The sequence below is a fragment of the Astatotilapia calliptera genome, chromosome 22, assembly GCF_964374335.1.
Source record: "Astatotilapia calliptera chromosome 22, fAstCal68.1, whole genome shotgun sequence".
Lineage (NCBI taxonomy): Eukaryota > Metazoa > Chordata > Actinopteri > Cichliformes > Cichlidae > Astatotilapia > Astatotilapia calliptera.
The window spans coordinates 19,113,419-19,138,632 of record NC_137442.1 but is presented as its reverse complement, the minus strand read 5'-3'; the positions used below and the strand labels follow the sequence as shown (position 1 = coordinate 19,138,632).

Sequence of the window (25,214 nt, the reverse complement as noted above, 5' to 3'; positions counted from 1 at the left end):
AACAGCCTTTCAGCATACGGGTCACCTGATGAACCAAGCGTGCGGCAGAGGCACCCCGAGACCTGACTTCTGAGGTAAAAGGATCGCATTACATGGGCTTGACTAACACATCCCAGTTGTAGCAGAAAATCCTGTGTTGGATGATTATGTATGTGCCACTCTGTAATTAAACATTTGCTTCTAACTCTGCCCACATATCAGGATTCACTGGCAAATATGTCAGCTTACTGAAGCAAAACATGCTCTAACTTCTATTCCTCTGTGACCCTGATACTTGTTAGTGATCAGTAAACAAACTGCCAGGAAGTTCAAATTTTTTTAAAGCTTTTCTGATGCATTAGTGTTGCAACTCATCATATTTACACAGTCGGGGCGCAGTCTGAAATCACGGTGCCATCATGTAATCATATGTTGAGTACACTGCCAAATCGTTTATGCTGATGAGATCTCTCTAACACTAGGTGGTCTAAATAAACATTCGGCTCTGTATCCCACAGCTACGCCGCTGCCTCCACCTCCTTAGTCTGCCTCCTGTGTTAGCAATTAGCTGTATGTGAACTGTGGATGTTTGTGTTCAATAATGGCATGCATTTCAGGCTCCACTTATAGTCCAGGTTGCTCATATTCGCACCAGAGAAGCGCGACGTTGCAAAACTGAAAGGGTGTTATTGTTGCGCTCGCTGAATGCTTTTACCTCTATGTGGGTGTCCTAACTGAACCAAAGTGCCACATGACCAACAATAATCATCTGGCAGACATTTGAGGCACAGATCAGCCCTAAAATCAAGTGTAAAGTGATTTCAGTGAGCCGTATTTCAACTCTCCCTGCAGTTTAATAGATAGATAGATGCAGAGCTTCGTGAAGCAGGTGCTGATTCACAGCCATGTCTGCGTCTGCTCCTCTGCAGAAGCCCGTCGGTTGGAGCTGGAGGGTCAGAGCCAAGCTGTTCGCCGGCAGAAGACTAGCATCACTCTGCCTGGAAGCGGTCAGACTGCTTGGCACATGCCCTCCGGCTACATGCGTCCTTACAGGAAAAACTGCAGCCTGTTTACCGTTTGTATGATTCCACACCCATCTTTCCTTTCCGGAGTGGATCCCCGACCCTGTCAATAGTGACCTCTAATCTCTCCTCCAGCTCTTGCTTTTCTGCCTCGTCTCATTCTCCACCCTTCTCTTCCTCTTCTTCCAGCTGGGCAGGCAGCCAACCTGGACTCTAACACACTTACAGTCAGATGTAAGAGAGATAGAGGGCAGTCTGTGCGTGTGTGAGTGTGAGTAGGTTACCAGGTGATGGCCTGGTTAAGACACCTGCCACCTTCAGCAGAGATTAGCACAGACGCCTCTGCACAGTCATGCTGCTCACACATTCTGTGACACCTCATAACACACACGCATGCATGCACACACACACAGACAGACTCACACAGACAGGCAGACGGTCGAATGTCGAGACAGTATCTTGTAGCACTGACGTCAGGTGCGCTCACACGGTCCAACACCTGCACGCCACGGCCAAGAGGGTCAAAGAAATCCTGTCTCAGTCCAGGATGCTGATATAAAAAAGGTTAAATATACTTCCTGATTCACAGATACACAATGAGACAATGGGGCCCCTGGGCACAGGCACAGACACGATAAAGTGACCTCTTTCTCACAAGAGTACCCCTGCATGTCATTAGCAGTTGTTCTGTATATTTCTCTGTAGTATCCTGGAGGTTTTTAACTCTGAGGTTTTATTTACAGAGTCCCCGTAGGGCAAACAACGCCATAATGGGTAATGGCATTGTTTGCTTTCTACTTGTGCTCTAGAGAGTCCGCATCGCTCTGACATCACAAGTTAAACTGAGCTGATCGCGCTGGACTCCGAGCTTGTAAATATTAAACAACAGTTACGCAGCAAACACAGCTGAAAGTCTGACGTCATCTCTCGCCATACGACAATTGAGGTCACACACGAATCTAGATCATCATATTGCAATTATTTATTTATTCATTTTTACCTTCTTTGGAATAAACAGTTGTTATTTGATTCCATTATTGCTTTAATTGATAAAGTGATAGCAGGAAATTAAACAGAAACAGAATTTTTCTCTTGCTAGAAAGTCGAACGAGGACCTCCAGGCGACATTTAAGAAGTACCTCATATTGCCGTTTTTCATCCGTGGAGAAAAATACAGCCAGCTGACGTTTATTCAGCGTGGGTACTTTTACTGAAAAGCACAAAAGAGAGAAGACTGCAGAGCGGATTGAGTCTATATCTGGGTTGTCTGGTATGAGGTATGACAATGAAAGCAACCTAAATACAACTAGAGTCTATCGCATTTTGTTTAAAGGAGGCATTATCCTTGTGCAATACAACAGCCCATGTTTGTACGGCTTATTAGTACTGAGTGGCTCTATCACAATTGTTGCACACGTACTTCTTCATTTCCGTAAATAAAGCTTAAAATAACACTAAAGTGACACTTCCTGCCACCAAAGAAACTTTGAGAGCGCCGCTTCTGTTTTCAAACCTTTCTGTCAGCAGATCTGCATCAACGTTTCATCCCAATGTAGCAACAGAATATCTCAAAAAATGTAATTTAAAGTGCATTTTTATTCATTACTTTTATGTTATTGTCAGCCAGCACGCACAGAGGGTGAGCGCCAATTATGGCACCTTCATGCCACGCTGTCATATTGTAATTACAGGTTTTCTACTTGTAAATAAATTTATGTCAGTGCACAAGTCATCCCCGATTTAGTAAACAAAGTGTAACTGACGGAAACAAGTGAATAAAACTATAATGAAACAATCGGATCAGTCTGGGTACCAATAGATGCTCCATACAAATGGGCAGTGCTACTTTTGACTGAGCTTTTGGCCCCATGACCATTGAATGCATCAATTTTGGGGTATTTACCTACAAATACTTTCTAGGTACATTAGAAAAATTGGGTTACAAGTCAGGCTTACAATGTAAGTAAATGTAAGTAATCTGTAAAGAAATGTTTAAGTAATATTAGGTAGTGCATGTATTTTATAGGACAAAAATAAATAATGCAAAATTTCTTTGTAATTTTACAGAAAAACAAACATTTCCCCATCTGCTGTTGTAAGTATGCTGTGCAGTTTGTGGCTTATTATGGAGCGGTCACATAGGCCTGCAGATTTTGATGGTATTATTGTTTGTTGTAAGCTGGTAAGGGAGAACAGTCCACATCACATTTATGTTGGTAAAATAAAAGGACAGTTGAATAATAGAATATTCACCATGCATATCAACACAATGAATATTTAATACAAATATAAAAAAAATAGACTTAAAGATTAATCCACTCCATAACAGTGGAGTGCAGCGAATTTATGATGTAAGATGGGAAATATTGTTATGAGGAAGTTGCACACAACTTAAAATTTCACAGATTTACTTATAGTATAATTATTTCTTTGTTTCCTGTGAAAATCTGACTGTTACCTCCTTATTCTAGCAAGGGTCTACCTTTAAGTATTTGTGGGGGTAAATATAATTACATTGTAATTTCAAACGAAATACCTTGAAATTCCACATTACAGGGGATTACACCTTAGTCGTAGGCGTGTTATAGTGGGGTTTTTTTTAATATGTAGAGCATTGTTGTGGCTGTGATTGTTACTGACATGGTATCAGGATGTGATACCTGATCGTCTAAACCTGGGTAGGGGAACTGCAGGTTTTAGATATGTCCTTGATCCAACACAGCTGATTTAAGGTAAATTACATTACCTGTAATTTGGCTAAATTACAGGTAATGAACTAATCGTTTGATTCAGGTATGCTGACCCAGGCTGAGATCTAAAACCTGCAGGACACTGGCCCTTGAGGCCTGGAGTTCCCCACACCATTCAGCAGATATTAGGATGATTTCTTAACTATGGTGCTAATACAAAATGTATTTACTGCTATTGCTTTAGTTTCTCCTTCAAAATAATCACCCGTTCTCATCCCCGGGGCCTTTTTTGTACTGTAAGCCAAGAGAGAGAGAGAAAAAAAGTAGATGATGCTTTTAAATTTAAAGTCAAATTATTATTTGGCATCAAGAGATTCTTTACAGTTACGGCTGAAGCGGGGGGGCACACGCAGGCAACACTTTTTTGTTTCAAAGAGGAAACCCGCTGAGCAATTTTACTCTTATGAGCCGTTTAAAGAGATGGGAAGTGGCTCCCAGTGTCTCGGATAAAGTCAGACGTAATGGGGATTATTACAGAAATGTGTTCTGTTAGTCGTTAGACTAAGTGAAGCTGTGAAACAAAAACGGGCTCTGACATTTATAGCTGTCAGCCTTATTTTGAATATGCGACTGTTATTTAAAGGGATCCTCTCGGTAACGATGCTGTAAGTAGCTCTGAGTGGGAAGGTGGAAACAGGAGCGCGTTTGCCAAACACATTTCTGATCTTTTTCCCGCGTGTGGTGCTCGCTGTGACCAATGAACGTGAACCATCGAGCAAAAACTATAAACACGCTCACGTCTAACAGCCAGGAAATGAGTGAAAACCTTTTCCTCTCTCCGATATTTATATTCCTTTCCGCTGATCAGATTCTTGATAGCGCTGCCGTGGCAGGTCCATATCGCAGCCGCGCCGGCCGTATTCATTCCCCACACAAAACCTGTGGGAGGATGGCATTACACCGGCTCTAGTTTGTTATTCCAGCTTGCTTGGACCCTAAAGCTGTCTCAGCGCAGCACCAAAACCACAGCTGAAAAGCATCCAAGCACTAATATTATCTCCTTCTCCACCGAGTTGCAGGGACAAAGATGATTTACGTGAAGAAGAAAGTTGTGCGTTTGCTAAATACGGTATATGGTACAGTGAGCGGCTGGGGCAGAGAGCTGCAGGGACAGAACAGGTGTACTGTGGAGGGAAATCATGAGTCTGGATCACTGAATTTAAAAGCATTTCATGCACAGACTTTCAGCATTCAGCTTCTGCATCTATCACAGAGCAAAAGACCCCGAATCAATGTATGGAGATGCGCAGTATACCTCAGTTATCATTCATTTGCTTTCATTATTAACCAAACAATTAATCCTCATTAGGTGGAAGGCTGCCTGGGGGGCTCACGTTAAATGATAAAAAATATGTAACACAATCTGGTTTTCTGCATTAATCTCACAACTTCAGCGCTAACGTCGATCACAGCAAACCCCGTGGTGCTACGCTCGTCTTGTATTTACCTCTCATCTCTTTACAGTAGTTTCTATTGTTGAGGTGTGTCATCCCTGCACAGCGTTCAGATGGTCCGCCTACGCACCAGGGATTCACAGGAAACGATGCATGCAAGTAATCCCAATTTTATGGCACGATATCAGCTTCACTGTTTGCTGTTTACTCTTCCATATTATATTACTGCCGATGGAAAAACCACCATTAAAAAAAAAACACGTTCAATTTAGAAGACACTGGGTGGGTTTTGATGTGAAATAGTCAGAAGAAACAATTTATTTGTAAGAGAGGGGCGCGCTAACCATAACCGTGGGAAAACTGCTCCATTCAGTTCCTATTATAACAGCTTGTGTTTGTTTGGCTGCACTGTAAGCTGATACACCAGTTGCTCTTCTGTTGTGTTTTTGATAAAGTAGCTCTTCGGCTCTTTTTCTTTTGCTATGACATTAAACAGACATGCTACCAACCATCAATATTAACCAGACAAAGACTGAAATCTTAGAGAATCTTTATGTTTGCGATCAGCTGATCGAGGCTAAAAGAGCAGCGGCCCTCGGAGACGGAGTGTGTGTTTAACCTTTAAAGCGTCCGACAACGCAAACAGCTGACACCGAAGCGCGCCGCAGACTGGGGTCAAAGTCACGTGACTGTGATAGTGACACATCCGCTGGGCTGAAACCTTGTAATGGACGGGGGCTGTGAGGCTGTCTCGCACTCACACACGAATCCTAACGCACAGATCCGCCGGGGTAAGCGGTGTGATGGGAGGAGGGGTGACACACTGTGGGATGGAGATGTATATCTGTACGTAGGACCCAGCTGTTACACTAATCTGACAATCCAACAGGATTAAAGACCATCTAAAGGCTGGCACACGCTCTGTGTGGAAATCTCCTCCATTATATATGACCTTATGAAACATGCATCTCTGAGTGTGTGTGTGTGTGTGTGTGTGTGTGTGTGTGTGTGTGTGTGTGTGTGTGTGTGTGTGTGTGTGTCACTGTCCTGCTGCCAGAAATGCCTTGAGACTCTGACACAACTGCTGCTCCCACACTCCACAGTACACCACAGTGTACTTGTTGTTGTGTTTACGTGGGGTGTGTATTAGAAGTTTTGGGAGCCGGCGAGTGTGTGTTTGTTGGTGAGTGTATCGAGTGTATTGATGCTAGGTTGGAGAAGTGTTGTGAGTGAATGCTGCTGGATGGCTGCTGGGTCAATGGCGGCGTTTTTTTGTGGGCGCTTTATGCGAAGTGCTGGTGGAGAGAGGCAGAAGAGAAGGAGGAAGGCTGAATGCAGATTTATAAGTGTGTGTGTCTGTGTGTGCGATTATAGCCCAGCTCAATGGGCCCATTTCTGCAGGGCCAGTGGGAGGGCGTGGCGCCTGTGGCTGAAACTTTTCTCGTGTTTCTAAGGAACTTTTCAAAAGGGCTCAGAAATGCGGCTGCGTGTGAGAGAGAGCGCCCCGCGGACCATGATGCCTTTGTGTAGCACAGGGTGAGAGGGGGCACTCGGAGTACACACAGAAACGGTAATCAATGGTCTCTTCTCAGCCCCGAATCGAAGCGCGCACACACAAACGTAAGCCGGCGACGATGATGAGAATCAGGTTTCTGCCAATATTCAGCGATGGGAATCACAAGGCAACATCTGTGTGTGTTCGTATAATTGCAGCTTGTGTAATCAGGCTAATGACTGTCACGCAACTGTACGAAGCCCAAAGGGGCGAACGACAAGGAGAAGCAGGAAAAATCGATACATAAAAGGCAGAGAGAAATGGAGATTATTTGCGAAGAGGAAAAAAAAAAGAACAGGACTGAGGAATGATGGGATAGATGGACCCTGAAGCAGGAGGGCGGAGAACAAAGACAGGAGTGTTTTTGTCTTTGATGCAGGGCAGAAAAATCCAATCAGCCCTGTGTAATTCAATCTGGAATGGAAAGCTGCACCTTCGCGAGTGTGTGAGCAGAGGGCATGATGAGTATTATTATCATGGCCATGCCTATCATTTTCTCTGAAACACACACACAGGGGGAGGTAAACAAATCGCTGTTTGCAGGGAATGGCAAGCAGGTGACCTTGCTGCTCTCTCTTGGCTCCCCCCCATTGGTTGACCGACTTTGGCGAGCAGACAGCCGGTCCCGTCCCTCGCAGCCAGTGCCTGCAGGCCAAGTCCCTGTCAGCACAGCCGGACAGGCGATTGATTCTCCGTGTATCATAAGAGCTCTCGATATCGAATACTAATTACGCAGGTTGCGATATCTGGTGGCGGAGTGAACTCGAGATAAGGAAAGAGCGGCACGTGGTCTCTGCCTTAAAGGGGCCACACACACTGAAAGCTCGTGACCTAATCAGATAATTATCATGAGCTCCTGATTAGCTCTGACAAATCAGTGTCAGAAGACTTCAAGAAACGAGTAAACAGAGAAATTAAACATTTGGCTTGTCCTGATTTTTTTCAGTGAATGGATACTGTTGTCTCGGCAGATGTTTACATATACTTTCCTTCAGGTGATATATTGAATTTAGCAGATAATACATGGCAGCGGGTTAGCCCCGGGATGGACTGGTGACATGTCCAGAGAAGTACCGCACCCCACGCCCAGGCTCACCTCTGACGACAAGCTGGATAAGTGGTTAAATTAAAGAGTGGAGGATGGAAGTACAGTGTATAATCCAAAAACATTGTCTGTATAATCCCGTCAAGCTTTAAAGTCAATATTTGGTGCCATGTACGTCAGTGCTTCTTAGTACCAGGGCACACCTAAAGGGTCATAAAATGACACAGGTTCGCACTCCGAAGGACATCCTGTTTTCAAGGTTGTATAGTTTAATATGTTACAGTTTGATTATTTTATAGGCCTGAATCTATACTTTGTGTCTTTGAGGGTTTTCGGACGTTCCAACTGCAAAGAAAAAAACTTTGGGGCATGTTTTTCTGAGCATATTTAGACATTTTAGAGATTTTCTACACTCAGCTAAAAGCAGCAAGTCAGGAGTAGGAAACCGAAATCAGACTCTTATTGACAGTTACATTAACCAGTTGAAGCCAAGAGTAAAATCCATCAATACACATATGTCTTCCTCAAGTTACTTTTACTGGATCAGCTCTGCACTGTTCTGTTAAAATCAAATAATTTGTCTGTAACTTCGGTACATCTCTCAACTGCAAGATATCAGCTTTACAAGATATACAAGATATACTATATAATGTAAGTGTGGCAGAGCCTGCCTCCAGGCTTCATGCTACTTTCTGTCATCAGCTTTAAAAGTGAGTCAATCACCGTAGACTTACTTGATAAAACACCCATTTCTATAGCACAAATATACAAGCTTAGAGCCTGATCTAAAAACATTTTCATCTCTACAGCTAATTTCCCCTTTTATTCAATTTTATTTTATTTATAGCGCACCAAATCACAACAACAGTCGCCTCAAGGTGCTTTAAATTTAAATTTTAAGTTAAAGACTGTAAAACCCTGATAATAAGACAATCCCCTATTAGCAAGGACTTGGTGATAGTGGCAATGAAAAACTCCCTTTTTAACAAGAAGAAACCTCCAGCAGAGCCAGGCTCAGGTATATCCAGCCATCTGATATGACTTGGTTTTGGATGACATGAGATTTTTGTTTACATCAAGGCTTAAAGGTATGCTTTAAAGCGTCACTTTTGATTGTGTCTGTGGTTCCTATCTAGTCATTTTTAAGGTTGGACAACATAAGGCTACATAAGGGTACTTGTAATTTTTTTAAAATATTTTAGTTCTGATAAATGGGTGCATTTATTTGTGTGATGCTCTCACACACAGTCAGTATGTTTACTTTGCCAGCTAAGCTAGCTAGCTTTAGCCAATTACTTAGCTGCCACAGTTTTGTTCAAATATCATTAATTGTGGCTCCAAAAAACATAAAATTAGTTCTGTCAGCATTAATCTCGTTAAAATGACGTTAACGCCATAACCGCATTAACACGACAATCGGATCACCTCATGCGTGGGGCTGCAGGGCATCAATGCGTTTGCACGGTTAGCTCGTTAGCGCCGCTCAACCCCATGCACGGGGTGATCCGCGCTAACTCGCTAACGGAGATTTGCCGCATTAATGCGGTTATGGCGTTAACATCATTTTAATAAGATTAACGCTGACAGCACTACATAAAATACAACATAAAAGTTTGCTTAACCAAAACGTGAAGTCAGACTGGCTGTGTCCTTCTTTTACATACAGTCTTTGGTCTCAACACAGAACACAAAGTTAAGCTTTAGAAAGAAACCAGCATTTGTGTTTCCCAAAAGCCCAAACTATTCCTTTAAACAGCCAAAACAGTAGGAAACCACTGCTGCACGGTACATCTAGCAAAATTAATGCGTGCGTGCAGCAGGTAGCTGTAAATAAGCGTCTAACCAGGATTAACAGGCCAGATATGAGCGCAGCCTTTAATGTTATTCAGGTGGGGAAGATTCATTGCCAACCAGACAGTGTTATCTCCCTTCAGCCTCTGTTGAATCAAATATCATCACAAGCTCCAAGTGAAACCATGCTCATTCATTTCTGACTGTTCTTTACAGCTAAAGATAGCTTTATCTCTCAGTGGGCAACATTACTCACTGACTAATTAATTAAGAGGTGTATTTAAGTAACTAATAGCTTGAGAATGATTGTCTAACGCACAGATTAGCTACACACTGCTTAGTATAACAATTGGTGATCAGTAACCGCCTGGTACTGTGGGCTCCGACTTAATTAAAGTGTGATTGTGGAGTCTGAAAGTAACGAGGTGGTCAGCATCCGTGTAAACTAGCGGAGATGCGTTAGTGGAGGACAGGGAAATGTATGGGTTATGATACCATCTTGCTCTTATAGCCCTCCTGTCTCTCGTCTCTGTGTAATCCTGTCCAGGTTGTTCTTTCCATTCAATCTGTATCAGCCGCTATAAGCTCTTTACAGGCGTGTGTTAACCACCAGGCTACCCCTGTCTCCCTCTCTCTCTGTTTCTTTACAGCTAGCACGGCTCCAATCCACCCCGTCTATCTCCCTTTCAATTTCTCATTTTTCTCCCTCGTCAGCACCTCTGCTCTTTCATCATTTCACTCTACATAAAGTCAGTCCCTCCCCATTCTTCCTCTATTTTCTGATGAGCTCCTCTTACCACTTTTACATATTAACAAATTCGATTCTCTGCCTGGTCACCCCCGTCACCCCCCCACCCTCACCACATCAGCTGCGTTTTGTTCTCCTCTCCAATCTGCTTCTGACTTGCACTTTGGCCAGCACAAAGTCTTCTCATACAACTTTAGTCTGTGATTGCCTCTGACCTCATTCCCCTTTCATTTTCTTCAAATCTTCTCTCCCTCCACCTCTGCACCACACCTAATCACGTCTGTCGCCACACCTTGGTGCCTTGTTCAGTTTTTGGGAGACTACGCAACCACCAATATTTGTCTCTCCGTGTATGCAGGTGGCCCTACGACAGATTGGCGACCTGTCCGGGGTCTCACGTGAGACCCTAAATTGGATAAGCATAAAAAAATAGATGGATGAATTATTTCCAAGTGCGCTGAGCCACGTTTCATGTCGTGTAGTGTTTTGTTTGGCACAAATGTATTTCTTCCTCTTGTTTTTCTACCTTGTCAATCATCTTACATCTGTATTTTTATAGAGCAAACCATCCCAATCTCTCTCTCATCTCCAAAATCCTGTGAATTGATTTTTATGCGAGGGACTTGGGAAAGATTTCTTGCAATAATCCGGAGGACGCAGCATTGTAGCAACAACAATGAGCAAATTAGCAATTGTTAGCTCAGAAACGGTGTCCACTAATCACTAACATCCACAAAGAACTGGCTCCGAGGGTAATATTAGCCACCACTAGCTATCCTACTAATGAAGACAGATTTCTGTCCGTCTAATGTAGCCAAATGGATATCTCAAGTGGATCTTATTCATCCAAACTGCCTGTGATAGTTAATCTGCTCAATTAGCTTTACTGTTTTCAATTTACTTTATTATCTAACATTACAATTCAACCACAGTCAGATCAAAGACAGTAAACTACAGTCTGCAAGATGGATGTTGCCACTGTGACCGCACCCACTGGTTAGTGAAGCCTCGAGCTCTTGGACGTTGCCATTTTGGTGTTTTGAGACTGGATGTGACAGGCGAGGGGTGGATCTTCCTGTAAAAACCACACGCTTACTGGCATTTTTTCCCTACAGACTTTTACGCAACCGGGAGTCTTTTTGTAACCAACAAAGCCAGTACGAAAGATGGACATAGCTTTCAGGTCTGAAAAGTGATAGCTGGAAGTCACTTTGGAAAGTGGCTGGCGAGCGTTTGTAGGCCATTTGGTGTCTTCTGTGCAGGTGAACAGAACAATCGCAATGTCGGGGAATATGCATTGGTCACCGCATGCTCATGAACCAGTCTGTAGGCCTGTGTGACTGGGCCGATACTCACCTGACCCTACAGTGCCACCATGATTACACCACATCCAAAATGGGGGATAAGACAAAAACGACCACGTGTCTGCGAAACCTCAGAAGTTTTAGGGGCTCAGTCACTCATTTCAGGTCATATTGGATAAAAGAAGTTATAAATCTTGGTAACACTGTATTCCAGAAGTGTGGATTAACTAGTGAATGCTCATTGGCTAATCACCTGGGATTGACATGTTGTTAGCCAATCGGTGTGTGGTCTCTCTCATCACGTCCAAGTTCAAAACACCAAAGATGCTGAGGATGAAAATGTTCACCCCGAGGCATCAAAAAACAGTGGATGACATCACACTAGCTAGGTACATCTTTGATGGTGTCTACGGTAACCACAGCCACAAATGTAACACTGCTGGTTGCCGACTGCAGTTCAGTTAATGGTTAAATTATGCAGAGAAACAATAACACATGTTGTTTGTATGCTAACCAAAGAACCTTTAAATTTGAACCAAAGTAAATAAAGGCACAGCTCACATCAGAGGCTGACTGGGCTCATTTTAAAATGTCAACCAGAGAAAAAGGAAGAAATCATCGCCGTGAAGACGAAATGCCTCTCCTCTATAAATACCTCCTCTCTCTCGTCCTCATGCTGGGTATAATGTTTCAGTGTTGTGCGACCTGTCGCTCTGTCTATTGTATCTACCTCCATCATGTCGTGTCCTGTCACACAGACACCGCGCTCGATCGGACAAGGGAAACAATTATCATGTCATACACACGGCTAAATAAACAATACGTTCACAGACGTGTTTGTGCGCACAATCCTGGTGTCAGTCAGCCTTTCAGACCCGAGTCTCTGTCGGCTGAGATTAGGGCTAATCCACAACTGTTGGAATGAAAGATTAAGAATGAATCACCTGCTGCAGGAAAACCAAGTGTGTGCATGAGTGTGTGCACCTGCATGTGGAAGGGTTTATAAGACAGGCCCTCTGGGGAAAGAAGCGTGCTGCAATCACCAAGCAATATTACACAACCTCTATCCTCCTCCACACACACACACACACACACACACACACACACACACACACACACACACACACACACACACACACACACACACACACACAGCTCATTAGCTTCAGTGGCTCGCTCAAAATGCAAACGCCTTTGAAAGAGCCCTTTAAAGAACCAGGGTTCAAAGGTTTACTTCAGAAGGTCCATGCACACAAACAGAAACTCTCTCTCTCTCTCTCTCTCTCTCACACACACACACACACACACACACACACACACACACACACACACAGAGCATGTTTCAGTGTCCCTAATTAATTGGATCGATGTTCTTCCCTCATGGCCTGCTGATAATTGAGGGGACGTGAGTAACATGTGGGAAGCCTTTTGTTACTAACTTCCTGTTTATAAAGACAGGAAGAATAGACGAGGAGCTCTGCAGCGATGGAGGAGAAGGAGCAGGAAGGCTGGTGGGTGGAGGGTGTAAAGATGGATGGATAGAGAGAAGAAAAACGTTGCAGCAATGAGCTCCTGACCTCGTTCGCTCCTCTGTCGGGACGTTGGGCTAAATAATTCAAACACACACACACAGAGTCACATGCCTTTAGCGCACAGTATTTCTCGTCGGCATGAGCGGCCTCCCCGTGCTCCGTCATCGCCTCCTCTGCCTCCATATTCGCATGTAAACACATAAATGCATCACTCAGGAAGCTCGAAGAGCAGATCTATAAATGCTCTCTCACTGTAGCCGTGCTGCTATCCCAAGGCCACAAACACACTTACAGGTCGTGCATTTCCGTATGCAAACAAGCGGATCCTTGATGAATCGCATAGTGCCAAAAAAGGAAAAAGAAATTGATATTTGTAGCTTTAAACTGAGGAAATGTCTTTATTCTTAAAGGAAATGGAGACTGAAAGAAAGAAGAGGAAAAATCTGCGGAAGAGACGTGTGTACGAACCCACGTGTGTTTTCATGTACTTTTCTCATCCAAGTGCCGATCTGAGCCCATTCTGACACCGCTTAAGACATGAAAGCCATTAGACAGGGAATAAAAACTTCCACAAACTAGAATCCATTTAAACTTTCATGCACGTAAAATCCCTCGTGTTTCAATTCGATCTGACGTCGTTCCCGTTTTTTTAATCTTTATCTCCTCCTGTGAAACCTTAAAGATGTTCCCCTGAGAACACACCCTCTCTGTTTTACTCCTACATCTCCATTTGTGTGGTACTCCACCGCTATTCAGTACAAATAACCTTACACGGTTTTGATTGCCTATAGTGGCTATTCTGAAACAGAGGGAGAGGGGTAGTATTTCCAGTCAGAGCAAGTCAAACATCGGGCCTCTGCAAACAAGATGCAAACAAAGAAACTGGTTCTTTGCAACAGAGCATGGAAGGAAGAAGAGTTTGGGATTCAGCGGTAGTTAAGCTGAGCAAAAGCTACAGCCTCCTTTGTTGTTTTAACTTCATTATAGTTTATTTTTACAGGCGAATCAATACATCTATCTATCTGTGGAAGACAACGTCTTCCCATCATGCAAAGTGACTTTTTGTCTCACTAAACCTCCCAAAGAAATTGTATTTGCACAGATATGCACTCCCTGGGAACTTTATTAGCAACTAGTTATAAACTGGACCTCGTTTTCCCTTCAGACGTGCATTATTTCTTCATTGCACTGATTCATCAAGGTGCTGGAAACACATGATCATCAACATCACACAGTTGATGCAAATTGGTCAGTTGCACATCCATCACCACACGCCAAAGATGCTGATTGGATTGAGATCTGCTAACTGTGGAGGCCATTTGAATGCAGTTAACTCATTGTCGAGTTCAAGAAACAAGACTGAGGTGATTTAAGCTTTGTGGCCTGGTGCGTTATCCTACAGGAAGCAGACACCAGAGGATGGATACACTGTGGCCATAAAGACTCGCCATCAATACTCAGGGAGGGTAAGAAAACTGTCAGGGCAAAATATGCCAAGAAAATCTCCCCCACACATTAAGCAGCATGAACCATCGATACAAGTATTTTCGCCCAGAGAACTGCTGCTCACTGGACACCAACACCACGCCGCTTAAATCACCTTTCTTCCCCATTCTTATACTCAGTTTGCACTTGTCTACATGTCTCGATTGGCTGATTAGATACGTGCTTTTACAAGTAGTTGAACAGGTGTGCCTAATAAAGTGGCTGCAAGTGTAACTCCAAAGAAAAATGTTAAAATGGTCGCGTTTAAGCTACTTCTAAGATACACTGTTACTTCATTTTTTTTATGCATAAGGACACAGCAGAGAGATGACAGGAAATAATGGACAACAGAAAAAAAAGCTCCCAGTTGTGACTGCTGGTGGTAAATGTAAAAGTAAATGATAGCACTGCGGGTTATTAAACTAATGGTTAACTTCATAATAAGTCCTGGAGATGAGTTCTTCTTAACTAATGATATAGTCTATAAAACCGTAAAAAACAAAACAAGCAAATTATAATTTTTTTTTAAAAAAAGGTCCAACAGTTAAATACTGAAATATATTGAATTCAGTTTAATTTCTAGAGTTTTAGAGTACTAAGGAACAGGGGATGTAAGATCAAAAGCACTGGAACATTTAACTGTGCCAACAAATCCGCCTCCACGACAGGTTAGCAACAAGCTAATGAAGGCCATGTGATCATGTTGAAGAGGAAGATAATAATGGGAATACCATCAAACTACTATTTTGGGGGATACAGTGAGCCAGCTGTTTTAGCTCCATGATGGACCTCAAGGACCGCCATGCTGCTCGAGGAGAGTGGGGAGTGTATACGTGTTCTACAATAAAGAAATATTTTATTCACGGCTTCTCCTCCAAGATTACTTCTGCACAAGGGCAAACCTGACACGCTCGTGATTTCCATAACGCTATCACCAAGATAAAGAGTGAACCTCCGGGATTTTGCTTCTTATTTAAAGGTAGAAATTGCTCAGACTGGCAGATGGAGAGGGGGGTGGAGGGTCAAGTGGAGGCCTCCAAGAGGCGAGGCTTAGGGTCCTGTTGGGAGTGTAAAGTCGGGGCTTATCGTGGCTTCACCCCACTCTTATCAGCCGCATGCCAGGAAGTACACATTCCAGCATCTCCACTGGACAACTCCGAGTGACCCCACCCATCCGGCCCTTTGTTAATGTAATTATTGTGTTGATACAGAAACGGGAGAGGGAAGAGAGTGGTACTAAAAAGACACACACACACACACACACGAGTGATAGTGAGTGAAAAATGATAGCATCATCTCAGCATATAGTTAATATGCTGCTAGAAGGCATCTACGATTCTCACTCAGCCAAACACACACACACAGACACACATACACAAGGGTTTGTTAGTGGGAAGGAGGCGCCCTGTTTCTGGGGGTTTTATTTATAGCGAAAGCTCTAACACAGAGATCCCAGAATGCTTTGTGGGTTTGGGAGACGGTGCCGCGTTTACGCTCTCTAATTTTGAGTCCTGTAATAGCACACGCGCACACACTCACACACATCTACTGTAAAGGTGAAAGACAACTGCCATCTTTTCATCTGGATGTTTTTTCCCCCACTCGCTGTGCTTGAACGGGAGAAGGAGGAGGGAGAGGAGGAGGGAGAGGAGGCCGGGATGAGACGTGAATGAAGCAAGCGACGAGAGGGGAGAGAGGAAAACGAGACGGAGCGAAGGAGAGGGGGGGGGGGAAAGAGAGAGGGAACGAGGGATGGGAGGGGACGGAGAGGAGAGCGGGGTGATAAAGCTGTGACAGCGGCAGCCATGGTGGTTGTCATGGCGACGGCCGCGGAGAGCAGGTAGAGCACAGTCTCCTGGGAAAGAGCAGTGCATGCCTCCCTCCCCCACCCTGACTCTCTCTCTCTCTCAAAATCCCTCCATCTCCATCGCTCTGGCCTCGCTCCATCCCTTTGCTGCCATCCCAATCATCCAGTCCTCATTTTGCCCAATATGGCCCATCTCTTTCCTTTCTCTCCCTCCATCACTCTCCCACGGTCCTTTTACTTCCCTCGCTCTGGTTTTTTAGGTTCCTTTTTTTATCCCCTTTTAATCGCCCACCATTCCTCCCCGTCTTTCCTCGCTGCCCCCGTCTTTTCCCTTGATCCCCGTCTTGCCATTAACTCTTTTTCTTTTTCTCCACGCTTTCTCCATTTCATGCCCTCCCCTCCATCCATCGCTTTCCCTCATTATCTTCTCTTTCCATTCCTCTCCCTCCCTTCCTCTTGTCTCTATATTCATCTAACCCCCCACTCCAGAGAATATGTATGTGAGTATGTCTGCGCAGTGCTGCCCAATTACTGCAAGGGAGTCTGTGTGTGTGTGTGTTTGAGAGTGTGTGTATGTGTGTGTGTGTTTAATGTCTACACAAGCTGTGTTCCTAGCCTGTTTTGACCTACCTAAAACACCTCCAGCATTCTCCGTCTCCCTCTGACTCACTGAATCAACAAAACTGCTGCTGCACACCACAGCTATTCACAGGAGCTGCACGCATATGTGTGTGTGTGTGTGTGTGTGTGTGTGTGTGTGTGTGTGTGTGTGTGTGTGTGTGTGTGTGTGTGTGTGTGTGTGTGCGTGCGTGCGTGTGTGTGTGTGTGTGTGAGCGCTGAGTTTGTGAGATTATTAGGGGCACAATGCTAAAGTGCGTCAGCGCACACATGTGAGCAGGCATGTCTGCACTTGCGTGTGGTGAACTGGTCATGGAGAGAGCAGGCAAAGTTTCCACGGCACACGGGGCCCCTTCCATCAGGACATGTTAGCGTGGCTCGGCGTGGGACTAAATGATAACTTTCTACCCTGCGAGTCTGGAGCGTAAGCAGAGATTAGATGACACATCTGTCAATTAAAGCAAATAACATTGCCATTTAAAGCAAAATATGTAAAGATTTAGGGATTTGGCACATACATTGTTTAAAACATAACTGTGCACAGCAAATTCTTCTTCAGAAGCACTGTTTTTTTGTTAATTACAATTTAAAGTCAGAAATGCTGATATTTCTCAGCATGAGAGATGCTTTTTTGTGCTTGCTTTTCATTTGTGCTGACAGCCTGTGCATGACTGATGTTTATGTGGAAAGCTTAATGAAACTGTGGTGCTAAGTCACTTCCAGCCAAATCCCGACTGTTGAATGACTGTTGTCAGCGGTTATCAGAGCCACACAAAAGCACCTGTTGGGCAACATGTCCAAAATCTCCAACCGGATAACCGCCGGTCTAACATCGATCGACTGCTGACAAATTTCTGCAGAAACAGAACTTTCCTCCAAAAACAAACTAACTAACAGGAAAAGGATTTAGCCTATTGGCTGACCCTAATCACCAGCAGGCGCCCTGGTACTAATCAATATGCTGTGTTTAGAAGGCACAGCTGACCAGTAGGGTATTGCATCATGCGTCACTGCACTTCTATCTGCTTTTCTGGGAAGACTGATGTCAGGCTAAAAGCAACAGGCTACACTGTAGGATATACAGCTACTCTACAAATTGATTTTAATACTGTGTATTAAGTCTAAAACTAACCAAGTGTCAACACTTTGGTGTTTATAGCTAAGCAAACCGTGCAAAAAAGGAATGTAAACAGGAAGTAAAAACAAAAACAAAAGAAGCAAAGCAGTTAAGTCCAAAAGTTGGGCCCCAAAGCTTACAACTGCCCTAATGAAGAACGGTGTTTTAATCTGGAAACACACCTTTGCTGCAGTTCTTTGAGGCAGCCTGTGAATCAGGTCTGCCTTAGATCTACGTCTACAGTGAGCTACTCTCAATTGTGTTGCTGCTGCTTCATCGCCCAGCCGAGGAGGGGAGCGAAATTACAAAATAAAAAGAGCAGAAGTGAGACTTCTAGTTAAAAACTAGAAGAAGAGTGAAGACTGTCAAGCTCTCAACCAATCAGCATGGTTTGCTTGGTGGTTTGATCCCAGTCCGTCTGTCAGAATATCCTTGGGAAAGATGCCAACCCCGAGTTGCTCTTTGATGCATCCACAGAGTGTGAAAGTTAGAAGTGCTCAGGTGTAGAAAAAGCAAATAGATGAATGCACAGATTCCACCATTACTTCAGCTCATCGGGGCAGAACAACCCCCACTGAATCAGGTAGTCACAGGAGCCAACCTGCACACCAGCTGATAACATTACAGCCTTTATTATCCATGGGTATAAATGGAGACGAATATGCCTTTCATGATAAGAGGTAAACTATTCCAGGTTATCAGACTAAAGCTCTGTCCTTCTTCATGTTAATCTGAGCTCTGAGAACAAGTCTTCTCAACCACAGGGGCTTCATTTAGTCTTTGCTAAAGATGAGCTGCAGCATTCTGAAGCATCTGCAGGCTGAGTAAAGAGTATAATAAATTACAATGATATGGCCATGAGGACAAAAAAGGAGGCTGGGTCTTCTTCTCAGCACTTTTATACTCAAATGAAAAAATGGTGTTAAAAGCAAACGAAATTTGCTCCACTCTGACAGAAAAACCCCTCAAAATGCACGCATATAATCGCTCGATAAAACAAACTATCTTTTTTTCCCCTCGTGGTTGCAGACACCCACTAATTTTGTGTTCTGGGTAAACAGTCACATGCTCTTCACTGGAAGAAGAATATTCACAAACAAGGGTCACATGAGATGAAACGTCTAAATTATTAGTATGCAGTTTGACATCAGCGGGTAAAGGTCCCGCAGATTGCTGCGATCTTTCTGGGCTTACTCGGGGCCAATAATGACGGGCTCTGATTTATTGTCAGCTTTTTGCACACGGCTTTTATTTTGGAGGTCAAACTCCACGCACAGCTGCAGATTCTCAGCACCCATTGTTCTCTCAGATCAGACGAGGTCATATCGGCATGACCGGCACCGTGCAGGCAGGTCTCCCCGTCCATCCCGCCGCCGTTATCGCCTTAATGGTAAATGTGAAATTTCGATTCCCATTTGGCTGAATGGAGCACTAAAACTCTCCGCGAGAAAGAAAAACTAATTTCACTCAAATGCAGCACATCTGCTGTCCTATGTGATAAGAAATTGCTTTCAGATATGAACAGACACACAAACACCCGGGCCGGTGTTAGGGGGGCTGAAGCCTATCTTTATTCTCTCACTGTGTCCATGAATGCAGCTCCGGATATGAACCATGATCCTTTTCATTTCCTCTCTCCAGTGGAAGGTGGATACCATGCCCTCACCCATCCCTTAATACACACACCTGAAATACTTCCTCCACCCTGGCTGTGTTTTCTACCTGCCACCTTGTGTGTATGTGTTTGCGTGAGGGGGACTTTGTCCTCCAGGAGAGCGAGAAGGACCCACTTCCTGTGTCAGATTGCCTCTCACATTCCACACTCTCCCTCAATCTGCCCGGCTTGGGCTATTTTTTCCCCTCCGCCTTGATCCTTCTCTCTTTCTTCCTCTCTATGGGGGGCTTTGTCTGCTATCGGAGGCACAAAACACTGATTCATTCCACGAGTTGAACATGATCCTCAAGAACACGACGCCTTTCCGCCAAACACAGACAAACACACTCGCACCATAAAACGCACTTGTTCAAGGAGAGAGAGGGCTGGCGAGAACAAGTTGTTGGCATTGGAGATTCACTATTTTTGAGCCCACACACAGACAGATGGACAGTCAGGGTTCTCATGAAGGCAAACGGATGCGCGCGCACACACACACAGGCTATCCGTGGGACACAACAGATGTCTGTGGGAAAATCAGTCTCCCATGTAAAATAAAGACGGCCGGATGTGATGTCACAGCTTTGACAACAGGAAATACCCACAGGGACAAAACACAGAGGAATCACTCAGAACACACACACACACACACACACACACACACACACACACACACACAGTCTCCTGGCTTCAAGCCAAGAAGCATCTGAGAAAAGAGCTCATCAGCGGATGCACGCGACCACGGGTCATGCGCGCGTGCATTCAAAGCCCGGGGTTGCTTGAGGTTGAGTCTGTAATTATGACCCTCGACGGCAGCTGATCTATCAGTGCGCTCCTCACCACGGCGTATATTTACGTGTATGTGTGTCACACACCTGTCTCCATCTGCACACTTAAAGACAGATTAGGTCAGCTGGAGGCCAAGGATCTTTGGCAAGGATTGCAACCGACTGACCTACTAATCAGTGTTTATATCTGTGAGTGTGTGGTGTTGAAAACAGCTGCCAGAACTGGTGCAGCTTCACCGCAGAAACAACGAAAGATGGTCCAAGCAAAGCAAGGGTGAATTAGGCAAGAAAAGGCATTAAGCAGCAACATTTGGGCCTTTTGTACAACAATATGGAAATAAAAACTGTGACTATGTATAAAGGTGGCTTAAAGCTGATGGATCTCTCTGAAGTAGAACTGATTTCTCTGGTCTGTTTAATTAATTGCCTGTGAGAAATAGAGGTATCCAAATATCGATGGTATCGACAGCAGTGCTGGTATGTGCATCAGATCGATACTAGTGCAATGGAACCGATACTATTTCTACCTCTATGTAGCCTGCTGAAATGTGTTAAATTGTTATTATTATTTGATTAGAAAACGTATTAAATATATGTGTTTAGTTATGCTAATTATCATGGAAATTAAAACTCTGTGATTTAGTGATCATTAAAATGTGTTCATTTTCTATGTTGAAAGTGTCAATATCGGTATTGGTATCGGCTGGCCCTGCATTTACTTGGTATCAGATCGATATCAGCATTTGCAGTATGGCACTAGTGAGAACAGCTCGGGACCTTTAACAGGAAGTAGCCATGAATGAAGGTATAAAACTAAAACTGCAGATGAGCTAAAAATAAAACAGCAGGGGAGACGTGTTAAAAACCTCCAGCTTCTGAGTCTTGAAACTCAAAAGTAGATCTGGATCTTGATTTGTGTTTTTGGCGCTATCCTCGTTTTCTCTCAATGATTCAGCGAGCTTCCTCCCTCTTCCTCCACCCCCTCCTGCTGCTTATGGGATAAATCTGGATTAATCGGTAACGGAAAGTGTGGGCGTGTTACGGGGGGCGCGTGAAGCTCGGCGTGGATAGTTCCGGAGAGGAGATAGGTGTGTGTGTGTGTGTGTCTGTGTGTCTGTGTGTGCGCGCGCAGAGGAGGAGGGGGGAGGCTCGCGCATTCCCTAAACAGCTTGCCTCCTCGCGATTCCCGATGACATCATTCCATCCGAGCACTCGTTCGCGGACCGCATCGCCGTTAACTTTCCCGTTACCCCACCCACTTTGTGCCACAACCACATACCGCCGCGGGCTGTCTCTGTCACACACACTTATAACCGGAGAATGCCCCCCAGTTGGATTCTGGCATCCGCACAATGAGGGCGCTGATATCTGGGAAGTAATGGAGCACCCCTGGACATCCAGTCACAGGCACACCTTCTCTCTCTCTCTCTCTCTCTCTCTCTCTCTCTCTCTCTCTCTCTCCACACACACACACACACATCGTCCTGCAGCGCGAGTACCTGGTAATAAAGTCGTTAAAACCGCAGTATGACTGGAGCCCCCAAATTAAGGGCAGGATGTTGAGCTGGTGACACAGACACCACAGAACGAGGCACCGCACTAACACCCGTAATCAAGCCCAATTAGAGATAACCCGCTAATTAACCCCCCCCCCCCCCTCTCCTCCACACATGCACGCACACGCACCTCCTGACTCCAGGGGACACACAGGCCACAATAAATCCCGACATTGAGACACAAAGGCTGGTGTGTGTGTGTGTGTGTGTGTGTGTGTGTGTGTGTGTGTGAGCGTAAAGCAAAGGGAGAGGTGGGGAGGGGGTGTGCGAGGGGGTAGCCGCCCCCCCTCCTTAACAGGAGTCTGGAACGGCCAATACGGATCCTGGGTCGAGTGTAGGATTTCCTACCGATCACCGACGCGCCGCCACTGTCTCATTAACGATAGCGCACTCACACACACACATACACGTGTGCGCGCACCCCGACTCCCGTGTGCGCAACGAGAGCTCCCCGGTTAACAAAGGATGTAAGGCTCGTGCTTACCGTGGTGGCGTGAGCAAGCAGCGCCGTGAGCGCCAGCAGCCAAGGCAGCTCCATGGTCGGGGTGCGCGGGCACAGCCTCCCGGTGCCGCCGCCGATGCTGCTGCCTTTACCGGTGTGGGAGGGGTGGGGGTTCTGGGAGGTGGAGGGACCCCCAAAAAAGAAAAAAAAAGCTGCTGCTGGCTGTCGCCGGCTCCTTGCTCTCGGTGCCTCGGTAGTCTGTCCAACTTCAGAGCGAGCCGCCCGTCTGCGCGACCATCCGTCCTTGTAGTCGGGCTTTTTAATCCAAGGCTTCACGCGCTCCTGCTGCTGGTTCCGGTCACCGCTGAAGCAGATTTCCACGATGCCTTCCGATCTGTCTGTTTCTGCGAGTTTTTGCGCTCGAAATCTGATAATTTACTACCAGAAGAAGCCAGACCTCGTCTCTCTCGCTCTCTTAATACACGCACGAGCTCTCTCTACCTCTCTCTCTCTGAACACACACACACTCTCAGGCTCTCTCTCTCTCCTCCCCCTCTCCGTTGAGGGCAGGATGTTCCGTATGGCGACGCTGGCCTGGGAGTTTGGCAGGAGGAGGGGGTGTGTATATGTGTGCGTTAAAAGGAAGTGTAGGGGTTGGGGGTGGATCTCCGCGTGCAAGGGCGAGGATGCCCCCTGCAGCTCGGTTAGGCACCCGCAGCCCCCCCTTAAACAAAACAATAAGCAGTCTGTAAATTCACAAGCAGCGGACCGCGGTGTTGGTTTGGTTAACCGCTCACACACCTTTAACGGTCAACCGCGCTCCTGCGCCGTGATTGGCTCAGTCACACCTGCGCCTGTACGTAAGAGGGGTTGATATCGCGCGATAACACCCCCCCCCCCCCCCCTTCCCTCTCGGCTCTTGCAGTATGGTTAGCTGTTATTGCACCGCAGCAACCGGAGTGGAAACATTTAATGACCCGTCATATGCTCAAAGTTGTGTTCGCCACTTTTACAACCACCAGCGACGTCTGAAGGTGAACTTGAGGCGTGCCTCCGTTTGGTTTCTCAGCTCCACCTGCCACTGCAGACCACGTGTTCCCTCCTTATCCCGAAATTAGCCTTGGGAAAATGTTGAATTGCATCTGATTGATTGCGAAAGACTATTAAGTAGGTTTTACCTACCTGTGATTAGTGGGATCAGAATGCTTTGTTAGGCTTATAAAATGTGACCTTTTTTAAAGAAAGCACTGCCAAATAAAGCCATCAGGTGTGTCTTCAAATAAAACTCGGTCTGATGTAGATTCTGGTAGTCTTGGGTGTGTTCTCCCACCACGTTCGCAGTGAATACATGTTTAACATATTGTTAAAAGTATTCACTCATCTGCCTTAAGGCAGGGTTTAATATGACATCGGCCCACCTTTTCCAGCTATAACAGCTTCTGTTCTGGGAAGATTTTCCACAGGTTTTAGGAGTGTGTTAATGGGAATGTTGACCTTCTTCTGGATGTGTATTTGTGAGGTCAGACACTGATGTTGGACGAGAAGGCCTGGCTCATAGACTCCGCTCTAATTGGCGTTTTATCAGGTTGAGGTGAGGACTCGGTGCAGGCCAGTCAAGTCTTTCCACACTAAACGTGCTTATTCATGTCTTTATGGTCCTTGCTTTGTGCACCGGTCATGTTGGAACAGGAAGGGGCTATGCCCAAACTGTTCCTACAAAGTTGGGACAATTAAATATCTTGGTATACTGAAGCATTAAGAGTTCCTTTCACTGGAACTAAGGGGCCAAGCCCAACTCCTGAAAAACAACCCTACACCTAGAAACTTTACACTTGGCAACCGCCAAACCCTGATTCATCCGTCAGATTGCGAGACGGAGAAGGGTGACTCAGAGAATACATCTCCACTCCTCTACAGTCCAGTCGTGGCGTGCTTTACACCACTGTAATATTGTGCTTAGTGATGTAGCCGCTCAATCATGGAAACCTATTCTGTGAAGCTCTCCAAGCACCGTTTGGAGCTCCTAAGAGCGACCCATTCTTTCACAAATGTTTATAGAGGCAGTCTTCATGCCCAGGTGCTTGATTTTATACACCTGAATCCTATAATTTGAATGGGTGACTGAATACTCTTGACAATATATTGCAGTCTGTTTGAATGACAGCACTGGAGGACTACAAGATGGATGTGTTCTGACTGAGGCCTGTTCAACACTGCAATGCAGGCTGATTATCAGTAAATTAGGACTTCTTCTCCACTGACCGTAGGAGGGTTTTCACTCATGCTCTTCCTATTGCGATCACATAATGAGCATAAACAGAGCAGGGAGTCAAAAATAATAGAGGCGGTTTTTGGTACACATTACTTAAATTGTTCCCGACTTCTTCCATTCAGCACTGCTGGTTTGTCAGTCCTTGCGATGCCCCATTAAGGTGCCAGCCTCATTAATCAGCCACATTTATGGGAGAAAGTGGAGCATCAGGACCAAACGCCCTGCTCCCCTCTCTTGACTCTTGCTGTGTAATTGCAGCCGTATCCATTCGGTAGACATCGAACACACGCTACGGCACAGAGGATCCTGTTTCTCAATTCAACATAACGAGAGTACCAGACACACAATGAAGCAC

At 45.2% G+C, this 25,214-nt stretch overlaps 1 protein-coding gene across 2 annotated transcripts in view; it reads right to left on the bottom strand.

Moving 5' to 3' along the window:
- The window catches only part of sdc3 (syndecan 3), a 39,007-nt gene extending 15,861 nt beyond the window's left edge, over nt 1–23,146 (bottom strand). For both annotated transcript variants that reach the window (XM_080295924.1, XM_026155911.2), the window contains exon 1: nt 22,630–23,146. In XM_080295924.1, coding sequence (XP_080152050.1) covers nt 22,630–22,683 — 54 coding nt within the window. In that variant the 5' untranslated portion in view covers nt 22,684–23,146. The remainder of the gene's footprint in view (nt 1–22,629) is intronic.
- Nucleotides 23,147–25,214: the final 2,068 nt, after the last annotated feature.